General features: G+C 38.0%; 1 protein-coding gene across 1 annotated transcript in view; it reads left to right on the top strand.

Moving 5' to 3' along the window:
* ptprn2 (protein tyrosine phosphatase receptor type N2) overlaps positions 1-7,784 on the top strand; it is a 154,898-nt gene extending 147,114 nt beyond the window's left edge. Inside the window, exons 21-22 of the mRNA XM_032551111.1 lie at positions 1,528-1,601; positions 5,639-7,784. Coding sequence (XP_032407002.1) covers positions 1,528-1,601; positions 5,639-5,710 — 146 coding nt within the window. The 3' untranslated portion in view covers positions 5,711-7,784. The remainder of the gene's footprint in view (positions 1-1,527; positions 1,602-5,638) is intronic.
* The last annotated feature ends 6,680 nt before the right edge of the window (positions 7,785-14,464 follow it).

Raw genomic sequence — 14,464 nt, 5'->3', positions numbered from 1 at the left:
TTAGTTTCTGGTTTTATTTTTAGTCTTTATAGTTTATTTTATCTTTATTTTTATTGGGTGTTTTTTTTGTTGAATTTTATTATTATTCACTCCTTGATTTCATCTGCTTTGGTCCTGTACAACACTTTGGTTCAGCAGTTTTTTTTTATGTGGTTTATTAAATACAATTTATTTGGATTTTCTCTTTCCAGGTGATAGAATGAACTTCACGAGTTGTTCAAAACTTGAAATATTGTTTTTTACAACGTAACCCTTTAACACATCAGCAACTTTCATCCTGACCTGCCTACTGCGTTCCTGAGTCTTGATGATGCTGCTTGTTCTCTAATGTTCTCAGACAAACCTCTGATAATTTTCCTTCCATTTCACAACCATCCCTGTAAAACATGTTGCAGTCTGCGGTTGTTACACAGCAAAATGTAAAAATCCTCAAGGGGCAAGAATACTTTTTGGAAGGGGTTGTAAATAAACATATTTTCTGAAACCAGCAGCTAAAACAGAAGTGGAATAGTTTTAGTCATCTTATTCTGCATGAATAAACAGTTTAATTTGTCTTCTGAGTTCTTTTGAGAAATCCAGGTTATAAGCATCTATTGTTGCCTCAGACTTTGTCCCTCCATGGCTTAGGCAGCGCTTTGGCCCCTGATCTTTGCCCTTTACCCCTTTAGCGAGCCAGCCCAGTCAGAAGAGGTTAAAAGGACGCCTCGCTGCACTGTCTGTTAAACAGTAATAAGACTGACCCTTCCTGGTGCAATTCAAGTACCTCTGTGACAAATGTGCCGTTGCCTGTGGTGATGAAAGCTGACTCACCGTCCGCTTTCAACCTTTTGTTTTCTGCATCTGGAATCAAAATGCATGAAATGAACGTTTGCTCGCACTCCAACAAGCTTTCTTTTTCCCTTTCGGCCAGAGAGCTTTCTCTTCAGTGTAACTTTGGATTCCAGCTAATCTAAGACATGAAAGTCCTGTTGGAACGCTGGAGTACCTTTGAGTGCTTCGAGTCCCACTTTTTCCCCTTTTTCTCTCCCACATACAGGCATAAATCTATTCTTCGCTATGTTGTTTGCTTCCCTTAGATGCATTTTCTAGATCCCTCTTATTCTCAAATCAGCTCCAGCTTGCTTTCACCCCATACATTTGAAGTGGTGTGAGATTTTCCTGAGTAACATCAAAGACTGAAAGGAAGCTGATTACAGGTGAAGCAACTGTTGCACAGGTTAATCATTGAAATCACTGCTGCAGAGCAAACCGTTATAATAAGCGAGTCGGACGTCATCTTTTGAATGTGATTCCTGTAGTGAATGCAAGGTGTGCTGTATATTTTATGTCCCCAAAAAATCTATGCATATTTTATCAAGAAGCAGTCCATGGCTTCCATCCAAGTTTTCTTTTCTGAGGATGAATGTAATAATTTTCAATCGCTGTGCTGTTCCAAAGGGAGCGCAGCACGGCATAAAGAGAGATTGACAGATGTGAGCAGGATTACTGCGTCGCTTTGAACTCAGTCCAATTCTCGCTCTGTTGCAGGTGCTAAAGAGATTGATATTGCCGCTACCCTGGAGCACTTGAGAGACCAGAGAGCTGGCATGGTCCAGACAAAGGTAAGTTTCCCTGGCTTTGAGTCTGAGGATTGGGGGAGGGGTGAGGCGGGAACACAGGGAGGGCAACGGGGTTTTAGGCGTTTTAGAGTAATGATTGTCTGCTTCATCCACACAGGATCAGAGGAAATGATGATGATGCTCTACTTGATAACTGCTTTCAGGATTAGAGAAATATTGCTTGGGGGACAATAACTTCACATTTATCGTAGGGCCCAAAGAAAATTACCCAAAATTTGAAAGAAATATGTTTGCACAGTTATATGATTTGAATAAATTAGATGGATAAAGTATTGCTGAAATGTGTGATTACTTCTCCAGGGTGTAAATATTTTTTTTCAAGTTATGAATGATTGTCAAATCTACATGAAAATATTCATCAAAATATCATTTAGAGCCCAAAATGATTTACAGTAGTTCCCAACAAAAATATCCACAGGGATTTTTTGCATTCTGGAAAAGTCTGGAATATGTTTAAACTCTTTTGTAACTTAACATCCGTCCAACCATCCTTCTATTGGTTTTAAACTCGAAAAATGCTGAATTTTAATACAAAAATGTGTATGAAACTTAAATCGGCAATAAAATGAAACACTAAAAAAATCTAGGCACATGAATTTAAAACCCTGTTTCATTACTTATATCTTACATAGTTGTAGTAGATTTGCTTTAAAGGAATCATTTGCCACAACTTGTTGGATATTGTCCCAGTCTCACCTTACAGGCATCACAGACATTTCCCTGTACAGTTCACATTACAACAGCTATCCTTCTTCATCCTCAACTCAAACACACAGACTTTCCCATTTTTGTTTTACTCCCTCAGTTTGTGAGGATGATGATAATAAAATTGACGCTGCAGTGGGTGATAGTGGGAGCTGCTTGCTTACACACTGCACTGTTTCTGAACGGTCTATTAAAGCTGCCTTTCGAGCTCTGCTCTCTTCTCTGCAGAGGAAAGCCTTTTCAAAGACTCTCTTTTTCGGTTTGACAGGAATTACAGCGGTATATGGTTGATTCCTCTTTGCACACTCGTTCAGGCTCCTCAAAGAAATTAGATCGTAATGAGGTATGAAATGTAGAGTTAGCTTCATTTTTTCTAATGTTTAATGATTTTTCCACTGTTTTTTGGTGGTCAGATTTATTTGTCTTGGTAAAGATCTCAAATGAGATGTAACAACAGCAGTGAAATTTACAACAATTTCTAAGGAAACGTGTTGCAATTAATATAAAGCTAATATTGGTCATATCAAATGGCTAACGAGCTCTGACACTTTCACGTCCGGATGTGGTATTTGCACGTATAAACACACATTCGGTAATGAAATGCAAAGCACGGTGTTATTGACGGTATTTTAGATACTAGCCACTGCATTCAGAAATAATCCAACATAAACCCCAGTGTTTACTCGTGGAGAGAAAAACAAGATGTATTTCTAAAAAGTAAACCTCGTGTAAGTTTCAATCTGGGTTTTAGATGAGAAATTCAATTGATAAAGATTCCTGTTTATCATTTAAATCCTTAAATGCATGATTTTATTAATTTTACTTCTAATTAAATTGAGTAAAATTGAATTTCCTAATAAGACAGATGAACTTGAATTACTGGCAGAGGAGCACAATAGACACACTTGTGTTCAAAATAATAGTGGCACATTTAAAAAAGTGACTAAGCCTCAAAATAAATGGTTGAAGGTCAGGCAAACAAGTTCTTATTTCATTAATCTGGCCTGTCTACTTTGATTTAGTCCAGCCTTGATTTAATGAAATCAATCATCCAATTAGGATACCATCTAGACACATCCTCTGTGTAACAAAACAGCCGTGGTGCATGTAGGCTACCAGTTTCTCTACATGGTGCTAAAAAACCGAGACCAGATGCCCTTTCTTTACAAACTCAAACATTTATTGTTCAAACTAAAAAATGCCTAACATGCATTAGTTGTATGACCACCGTTTGTGGGAACTATCTGTGTTAACTGCTGTTATCATTGGACTATGTTCCACAGTTTCCACATGTCTCAGAAACGGCATGTTTGATGACTTTCCACAAGTTTTCCATTAAATTAAGATCTGAGGATTGTGCTGGCCAGTCCATAACTTTGATTTTGTTGGTCTGGAACCACAATGATGTTTGCTTAATGATGTGTTTAGTCATTGTCTTCAGCATAGTGCAACATGATTACTTCAAAAGTCTTGATGATTCTCGGTTTGTGATAAATACCACACGCATAAATAAAACATCCCCAACCCCCAATTGAAGCCACCATGCTTTAATTAGTTATCTTGAATTTGTTTTTTGATGGTCATTTGACAAATTGTAATGACCAAAAAAAAAAAGAACAATCTTACTTTCATCAGTCCATAAAGTGTTACCGCATTTGGTAATCTCTTCACCTCTTTGTATTTTCAACAGTGAGTGTTTGCAGAGGCTTCTTGTTGACAGGTTGGCTATCGACCTATTGTTTTAGATCAATGTGGAGCTGATCATTTGCTCCAATTTCCTCCATGTCTTTCTGATTTGTTTTGATTTGCATCTTGAAGCATTTCAGATCATTTTATTTGAGCAGCCTATATATATATAGAGAGAGAGAAAGAGAGACATGACTGTCTGGTACGACCCATTTTACTGCGATTTTCAGCGAGGAATGCTAGAGAAACAGCATTTGTTGCCTTTGTCCTTGAATAAGAGAAAACTGTCCTGTTTTTTTATAAGAATGAACAACTGTATTGATCCAATGTCACACTGTTATTATTTTGAACACCAAGCCTCCAATTAATGATTTAGTTAACCATAATCAGCTGCTTTAATGTTATAACTGTTTCCACCAAATCCAGTGGTGTATCTGGTTATGGAGGTCTCTCTTTGTTTATGTTGAACGCAACAATTGAATCATCTGCATAAAATTAAATTTTACTATTTGGTAAACTATGTAAACTATCGCTTATATGGAGAGTAAAAACCGGGGGCCCCACTATGGATCTGTATTCTGTGGTACTCCGGGGCGAGAAACATGGCAAAGGACTCGGATAGTGAACACATTGTGTTTGAGAATCAGTTTACAGCGGACAAGCCAATATGATAATGTCTTTGGAGCAAAAAACAACAGCAGTATTTGTACTGTTTTCTGAATTATGACTCATGCTTTGAACTATTAGTAGTTCACCCTTAAGTTTTTTGAAAACTTTAAGCTAAAATTGCTTGAAGAAAAATATTAAATCGTTTTTGGTGGTGGCTGCTTTTGACAGATGTCTGTATGTGGCAACTATGATACATGTGAGCACATTTCATCCTCTCTAACATCAATTTCTGATCTGTGCAGCAGAGATTGATCTCCCCCCAGTGGTTTAAATGGGAACCAGGCAAAAGGAGGATTTAAAATCTATTTTACAATTTTGAACTCAAACTACGAGTTTAACTGAGTTGGAGACAAATGTGGATGTACTTATACATTTTTCTGGACCATCACAACTTCAGAGGACACGCGAAAATAGACACTCCACATAATCGCGGCCACTGGTGGCTTCGCAGTATTGATTCAGCCTATCCTCGGGCCACACCATGGCAGGCTGTGTGTTGACACATCTGAGGACTGTTCCCTCCAAACCTCCTACGTACCCTTTTCTCTGCGAGAAGACCCCATGGCCTGCAGCCTGGGGAGAGGAGAGGAATATAAAAGCGGCAGGTCCACAGGGCAGACATCAATCAGTTCCTCTGGGATAACCATGCGCTGTTTCACAATAAAACACACTGAGTAAAAAAAAAAAAGAAGCTGAGAGACAGTTTGACTCACAAAGCTGCATTTTAAGACACACCTGGCTGGATCGATGTTGGTGCCGGGCTGTGCGTGCGCTTCAGGTTGAAAGCTCACGGAGCGTTTCGGCTCGAGATGGTGGCCAGTTCCCAGCCGGGGTCAGGAGATATGGAGGGGAAGGAGGAGGAAGAGGCGCCAGCTGTCAGTCATTTCTAAATGGCATTCAAGGCATGCTACAAACCTGGACACACTCTAACACTTTATCCTCTTCTTTCTTCTCTGCAGGAGCAGTTTGAGTTTGCTCTGACGGCCGTGGCAGAGGAGGTGAACGCCATCCTGAAAGCGCTCCCTCAGTAAAGACCTTCTCTTCTTCCATCTCGGAGCGCCGGTCTTCTCTGCCCACTCAGTGCAGACATCGCTCCCCTCCAGTCTCCTCTTCTGTTGCAACCTCCTCTGCACCTTCATACAATGCTGTATACTGAATATCGTGCCGGATCCGTCCGTATTCATGAATTCCAGAGTTGGAACGTTGATTTGATGGATGTTGTGGTGATTGAGGATAATGGAGGCAGATCTGTGTTCCTACTGTGCAATTTCTGAATATGAGCCCATGGTTCTCTATGCTGTGGTGTTGTTCCTGAACATACTGTTGCAGTGCCACTGATGAGATGTGTATGTAAAGTCACGTGAAGATTACTAACTGAGCTGTCACCTGTTAAAAACTACTCTACGGCTGCAGCTATTGTTTGTTTTTTCTCTTTTTGTATTGGTTACATTTTTTTGTGTGAAATCTTAAAAGAAAAATTGTGGTAGAGTCTGTGTTCATTCATTTATTTATTTTTTGTGTGTGTTGCTGACATTACTAAATATTCTAATGTTCCAAAATGTACTGCTTCGACAAAAAAAAAGTTCAAAGGCCTTTCAAAATCCTAGCCCAAAATTCAATGCATTTTATTGGGATTTCATGTGAGATACCAACACAAAATGGTGCAAAACTGTAAAAAAAAGAAAATGAAAATTGTTAGAAATGTGTGGTGTGTATTTGTATGCTACCACTACCTCAGCATTTTGCATGTATGCCAAAAAGCTCAATTACAGTCTCAGTCATTGCAACTTCTTCCTATATTATAAAAGCCAGATAGTAGTTGTGCTGTCAACAGGCCTTTTCACCTGAGTCAATATGACTGTAGCTCATCCAGAGTCACCATGGGAGTCCTGGTGACTGCTCTGATTAATGCTCTCTGATCTGTGCATTTAGATTGTCGGCTATGATAGGTTTTCGATTTGGCAATTTCCAGATGATCAATTAAAGAATGAGCTGTGAGACTTTTAAAACTTGGGTTATTGTTTTATAATCTGGCTTATTGTCTGTGTTTCTTGGTCTTCGTCATGCTGTTTGTTCTCTAATGTTGCAACAGACCTCAGTCTCCTTCATAGAACAGCTGGATTTATGGATTTAGTTGGACTCTGTTGGTTGCACTGGATTTTCAGGGGTATAAAGGTGTGACAAAACAAATGCACACCACACCTCTTTGAATTTTTATTTGTTCAAATTCTTGGAAACAAATTTCCCTTCTCCTCCCACTTTCAAATTAATGTGCTACTTTGTGTTGGTCTATCAAATAGATACATGAAATAAATTAAAGTTTTTGGTTTGTGAAAATATTAAATATTTTGCAAGGCACTATTGGCAACATAAAAACTAAGAATAGTCCTGACAAGTGGGAACCAGATGTTATGTTTGTGTTTTTGCTTTAAGACATGAAGTCACTTAAACGCTGCAGCTCTTAACTGTAACACTTTCAGACCAAGAAAAACATGAAATTCTTGCCTGTGAAACTCATCCTTCTGTACAGATTCTGTCCTCCAGATGAAGTGCTGTTGCTGGATTTATAAACTCCGTACATTTCGCCCCCTCTGTGAACAGAAGACACTAGTCTAGTATATATATATATTCATCGGCATCACATGGTCAGATGTTGATGTGCATGTGTGTTCTTGTGACTATGGATCTCGGACTACGACAAAAAAAAAAAGCCTCACAGATTGTAATAATTGCAACGTACCACATCGATTTCACATTTTTTCTTCAGTGCGTGAACATCTCTGTGAATATTAAATGTGAAATATACCAAACTGAGATAGTTATAGCCTCTATTTAGAAACCATGTCCTCCTGTATCAATAGTAATAAGATTATATATTTAGGAAAAGAATATATGGGGATTTTGGTAAATTTGTCCCTCTATTGCTTGTATATTGTGACATATTGTGCAGAACATTTGCTCTATAGACACTGAATGACTTAAAGAATCCTCATATTGTGCTATCTGAAACACACCGAGGGCCTCTGTGAGAACTATATATTTTGTGTGAGAAGTAAAAGATTACTTTATTCAGATTGATAATAAATCTACCGTACTTTAAAACAACACTGCTCTGCTGTCCACTGCTTGACTTCATTCTGATGCAGTTTCGAACAAACTGTCTGACCGGCTACTGAACAGGGTTTGATTGAATGCTGGAAGATGATGTGGAGTGATCCCTGGGGGAGGCTGGTGTCTGGGGAAACACTGGCTTGTACAGATGAAATGGTTGCTTCTGCAGCACAGAAGGAAACCGGGATGTGAAATGAAGTCAGTTGTTTTTTGCGCTCTGAGGAAGTCGGGCCATATTAAAGCAAGTTGAGGTCTTAATAGTCTAGTTATCTTTTTAAAAGCTCTCGAATATGTAATCTTAAAATAATGATAGCATTGCCTGATTTTGTGAAAGTTAATCTGTTACAGCATTGTCATGGCTTTTTAAAAAGTGTTTTAATACCAATAATTTGGAGTTCTGCTACATGGTGAAGTTTTTAATCTGGAAAAATGTTCCAGTTAAGTTCATCTTACTCTAAAGTTGACAGTGAGATAAAAAAAAAAAAAAAAAAAACAGGGTTCCTGCACTTTGGCAAAACCTGAAATATGACTTAAGTAATTTCCAGGTCAGTATAAGTGTGAAAAAAGATTGTGGAATATTTGGTTTTTGACTTTGTATAATCCAACCATTCCTTGGATTATACATCCCTTGTATAATGTATAATCCAATGGATTATACATCAGAGGGATGGACGCCAACATTGGTGTGGCTGTCCATCTATCCAAAATACAATAATAATATATCAATACCACAAACTGATATTGAAGTTTTGTGTTAATATCTTGAAAATCAACTGTAAAATGCTAACCTGAAGGACAGACTACATTCCAGGTTGTTTTTTAGACAATAGATCCGCCCTGTGATGGTTTGGCACGGTCGGACTGATAGGCAGGTGGAACACTAAAAGACGCTAATTACACATAAAGTTTTTAGCTGTTCTTAGTCAAATGCAACGCCAGAGTAATTTGGTATATAGACTGCCAAATGAACTGAACTGTTTTACGAAACAAAGTATTTGCAAACAAAAAGATAAAGCTGCCAAAAGCATCCTGCTAGTTTTTCATTCACTGTTGCAAATCATTAATTGTTTTTGGCTGATTTGTTATGATTTTATCATGACATCACACAAGGAAGCAGTGTGTTTGAGGGGTTGCCTTTAAACACATCCACAAGTGTCCCTTCACTTAACTGAAATGTTGTCAATTGCCCTAATGGACGCATCCTAATTAGTTATTTTGAAATGTTGAAAGTTTTCTGATTTAATGCCAGACAGTGAAGGGGAAAACTTTTTTTTCTCCTTATGTATAGAGCTTGTAAACATCTGGTTCAACTGCAAACCCAGGAAAGACAAGGTCAGAAAGGGAAAACAAAATTAAAGAACTATGTAGCTTTAAATGTGAATACAAAGACAGCTCATCGTGGTGTGGGATACCCCAAAAAGTGGAAAACTGGGACATAGAGGATAATACTGATTATATCACAAGTAGAAAAGTGATGAGAAGCATGTATAGAGAATATATAATTTCCTACCGCTCAACAATGAGTGCGTGGGGTTCTCATTCAGATGCATATTCATGTATGTGCTACCCGCTGACATGTCCCTCCCTCCCCTGACAGTTCTAATAGGTGGGAATGAAGCTTCATGCACTTCCTGAGGCCTCATTTGCATATGATTCACTGATGAGCTGCCACCACTAACCAGCAACTCCAAACCAAAAAGCTCTATTAATATTCACCCCATTCAGCTTGTAAAGCACACAAACCTAATCAGCTTAGAAATTACTGTATGGAAACCATAATTACGCATGTTTAATTGCTTATCATCTGATGGGAACAAGTTTATTAGAAAACGTATTCATCGTAATTGCTTCCTGAGGTATGTGGTTAGCTACAATAGCCTGCGATATCCTGTCAGCTTCCATTTGGGAGGATTAATGTAAAAGTCCCAAAATTAGAAATTATGCGTTGCACTCTTTTGGATGGTTGGTTTAACTCAAAGTGATTTTTAATTTAGGGTTTTTCTAAATTAAAGCCTAAGCTCGGATAAGTCTGCAAAGTGAGAAATGTTAAATTCAGCGTCTCACTCTGGCTAAGGAGCGCTGCAGCATCACAGGGACCAGAACTTGGAGTAAATGCCCCAAGAAAATGCCTGTTTATGAAAAGCATTGCCACCAAAGAAGACACCCATAGAAAGCAGAAGAAAAAATTAACAGGATCGATGTTAGGAAACAGCTCTCTAAACAGGGAGGTTTAAAGGGAATCGATGAACGATTTGACCTTGGAAGAAGCAGATTAAAACTCAGAGAGGCCAAGAATACTGCCAAGAATCAAGTGGGCCGTTTCAGCCTCAGACCTCAGTGACTCTTACAGCTCCTTCCCATTTGTTGATGACCGCGGTTTATTGTAATCTCTGTTGACTCTGTCCTTGTATATTTGTGTTATTTTTTAAAAGCCCAAGCAGATTTCTTTTTATCAAATAATTTTAGATTACACAAATCATTTCCGACCTGAAATTGTTGGATATTTATTTAGTTTTTATGAGCAATCAATACATGCGACTCACACAATCAATCCTGTACTGTAGTAACGTTATTTCACAATGAACAATGTAGAAAAATGCAAACATTCATTTGAGCATTCAGAAGGGAAAAAAAGGTTACAAAATGTTTAGTAACGTATTATATATATAAAGTGAATTGTTTTCATCTGCCTGCATTAAAAATAAGTAAATATACTTTTATTCTCATCAGTTTTCTCTCAAGAAATAAACCAAAATACTGCAACTATTTTCTATACAACGTTGTTTTTCTCACATTATCAAACAACAAAATTCTAGTACAATTTGGTTTGTGCTGTCTGGGTTTTATACTTTGAGGTTTTTATGGATTTGTAGCTGATTACGTGAGATTTAAATGAGCCTATTAGAGCAAACCTACTTGGTTTAAATGTAGACATATTGTCTAAATATGGATTATGTATAGACTTGATTAATCTTAGGCCAATGCTAAAATCAGGTCAACTGCTCGGTGAGATAGACTGGGGCGAAAATATGTCAGGTTTCAAATGTGATTGCAGTGAAAGACAAGGTATTACTGCAGTGGACTGAATTCAAATGCATTAAATTCTTTTTGTTTTTTTTGTAAAAAGGAAATAAGGCTGTCTGTTTTAACCTCCACTTTATGATTTCAATTAGGCATTCTTATGAAACCCCAATAAAATACATAGAAGACTGTGGTTGTAATATGATCAAATGTGGAAAAGTTCAAGGAGAATTGATGCTTTCACCGGGTTTCTGTAGATGGGAAGTCTATCTGGAACCGAGTCTTCGCCTCAATCAGAAAGAGAAGCAGAGCTGCTTAACATTTCGTGTCACGTTCAGATTTTGGCTCCAGGTCTGAGAGGCGCTTTAGCTTATCAAACATAAAAGGAAAGAAAATAAAAGACGAACATGTCATTTTCATGAGGAGTACTGTTGGAAAGTCCCTGAGTGTTTGCTTAATGGGATCTAGTCCAGGTTTCTCTACAAAGTAAAGCTTGTTTTTTTCTTCTTTGCTTACGTTGTTAGGAGTGAATGAAGAGCAGAATGCAGAAGCTGCTCCTCTCATGTCTGTCCAAGGCCTCCATACCTTTGATCTTATTAAGGAACGAACAAGCTTTTAAACTTACACTCCCTGAAAGGCTCTCTCCTCCCCTTCTCCTCATTGCTGTCCATCAAGATGCTGCAAAATCCTCAGAACATTGATACTGCATGAATAATATTTCATATTTAAAACTAATTTGTAGTTTAAAGTGTGAACTCCCACCATCCCCATGCAGAAAATTAGCTTGATGCCCAAAGAAATCTTGATATTCCAAGCAAAACAGATACAATGTTTGACTTTTCTGCAGTATAAGAAAGGCTAATATTAAACACTTAAATATATTAAATCATTAGCCAGCTCATTATACAGGATGATACAATCCCTTTTTTACATTGTAACATTTTGACATGTTAAAAACACAAACTTCAAAGTTTGTTATGGGGATTTTATGTACAATGTAGTCCATAATTATGAAGGCATAGGGACAAAGCTTCACAGAAGACTTTCAGATTTTGTTCTGCGTTTTTGACGCATTAGGAAGAAAGTTTGCAGTAGGTAATATCAGACACTTGATAAATAAACAAAAAAATTGGCGTTCCTTACACATCTTTGTAAAAAATAATTTAAAAAAACCTTTACACCTCAGATCTTACAACGTAAGTTGATTGGTCTTCAGTCAACTTACATTGAAATGACAAAATACATTTAGTGATTTTTTAATAAAAACAGGATTATTGCAGAATGACAGAGTTTAAAAGTAAGCTCACCATATGATCTAATAGCTCAAAGAACCAAAATTGTGGCAATAACATTAACTTATCTTCTGCTATGACTCATCACAATGAGTAGTATGATGGGATACAATTGGCAGTCATGCATGTTTTGCAAGCTTTCCTTGCACCTTGGACCATTTAGAAAATTCAATATATTAAGATGTGATGCTTTTTCAAATTTAGTGAAATATTCATAAAGTGCACAACTCAGTCCAGGTGTACAAGGGTCACATTGGTGCTTCATGGGATTAATGGTCCAGCCGTGATATTTAAAGAGATTCAGTGAAAGGTTATGAGACAAAGGTGAGGAGTCATACTCAACATCTGTCTGAGCAGGAAACCCAAAGACGATCAGTGGGAAAATCTTCTCTCATTACCCTTCTTGCTTCCTCCTCTAAGGTTATTAATGGCTGCACAACAGCCCCAATGACATTTTACACAGTTTCATCCCTGTACCATCATGCATCTTGGGGATTCGCTGGCATTTGGCTGCAGAGATTTTAATCAGTGTCTGCGGCAGGACTGACCAGCGCAACTTCAATCCCGCTCCCTGTCACTCATCATAAGTGAGTTTATCAACACACATCTAATCGCCACACTCCGCAGGGACCTTAACCATTTGCATACTAAGATTGCTTTCTTTTGCTCGGGTGAGAACTCGCCTCTTTTGCATAATTATTAATGATAAAGACGGCGTGAACAAACGTGTCAGGAGGTATTAGCATCGGGTACACAACTGGCTGCTGAAGGATCCATTCGGTGACATGCCAGGAGGAAAAGCTGGGGGCAGAGGGTAGCAAAAGTAAAGAGAGGAACTGTCAAGGGAAGCACTTTTGCATGAAGACGTTGGGTTAATTAAAAGGCCAATAATGGAAAATATAGATAAAGTGAGACTGGATGTGAAAGAGACACCCCACAGAGATCAAGTTTTCGTGTCAAACAGAAAATAGTCAACCATGTTGCATTCAGATACAATCCCTTTTTTACATAATAACATTTTGTCATGTTAAAAACACAAACTTCAAAGTATGTTATGGGGATTTTATGTACAATGTAGTGCATAATTATGAAGTAAAGGGAAATGAAACATGGATTAAAATGTAAAGTAACTGGTAAATTGGGAACTTCCCTGTTGCATGAGGATTGTGGTAAGGGTTAGGCTAATGGACTAGGGTAAAGGTTGGATGGAGGGTTGGAAGAAGGGTTACAACTCCAGCACTCCTTTAAACTTTCTTCCCAACCCTAACTTTAACCCTAATTCCAAAACTCCTAAGTCTAATTCCAATCCTCCTTCCAATCCTAGATCCAACCCTTCTTTAAACCCTCCTCCCAACCCTAATTTAACCCTAACTACAACGCCCTTACAACCATAATTCCAATCCTCCTTCAAATGTATACCTGAACAATAATATTGAAAGGTCCCCCTTAAATCATGGTGATGATGGTGGTAACCTTATAATCCAGGGATGCATTTCTTTAGTGGGTTCAGGAAAGCTTTCATATTTCATAAGATTTTAATGGTACCTGGATATAAACGCACAACACTCTTTTTGGATTTACATTTGTAATAAAGCTGAATCCCACCTTTTTACCACTTCACATTGATTATTTAGTGTGTTAGCTCTCTCACAAAAAATAATCAAATACATTGAAACCTTTGGTTGTAATTTCACAAAGTGTAAACAAAATTCAACAGCTAGAAACACTTTTGCAAACCACTGTAGCAGAAAAAGCAGAGAAAGCGAAAGATATACCCAAAGGATTTCCGTTTAACATGAAAGTAGAAGGATGCAGCAAGATGTGCCAACTCTGATATATAGCATATAATTACATCAAAGGAAATATCACCCCAGTAGAAGAAAAACCCACAGCGTCAAACAGCACAAGATGTTTACATACAGCAGAGTCACTGTAGCTGCTCGTTTCTGTATTTCTGCCGTGTAGCATTAAAGCAGCAGGCCCATATTGTCTGTCATCTGTTGGCGGTAATTACCACTTTTTACACTGTCCTACCCTCAGTGGGTAATGTTCACTGTCTATACGAGAAATGTTTCATCTGAACGGTTTAACTGTTTCCTGCTTTATATAAAACAGCTGCTCTGTTGTTTTTATTTTTTTATTTTTGTTTTTACTTTTTACAGGACATGAATAAATAAGTCATGCATGCTGTGGTTCAGTTGGAGGGCTGTAGCATCCTCCCCAATGTTGTGATCTAAACACAGTCCTGTGTGCCCTCTGAGCAGAGTAACAGTGTGATATTAAAAATGCCCGAGGCGGTTGTTAAGTCACAGTAGCGCATTTGTGCTGCAATTGATGACCTTTTGTAAACACTAATGAGGC

This window comes from Xiphophorus hellerii, chromosome 21 (genome assembly GCF_003331165.1).
Source record: "Xiphophorus hellerii strain 12219 chromosome 21, Xiphophorus_hellerii-4.1, whole genome shotgun sequence".
In the NCBI taxonomy this organism is placed as follows: domain Eukaryota; kingdom Metazoa; phylum Chordata; class Actinopteri; order Cyprinodontiformes; family Poeciliidae; genus Xiphophorus; species Xiphophorus hellerii.
Note: the sequence above shows the minus strand (reverse complement) of the source record. Positions and strands in the feature narration are given on the sequence as shown.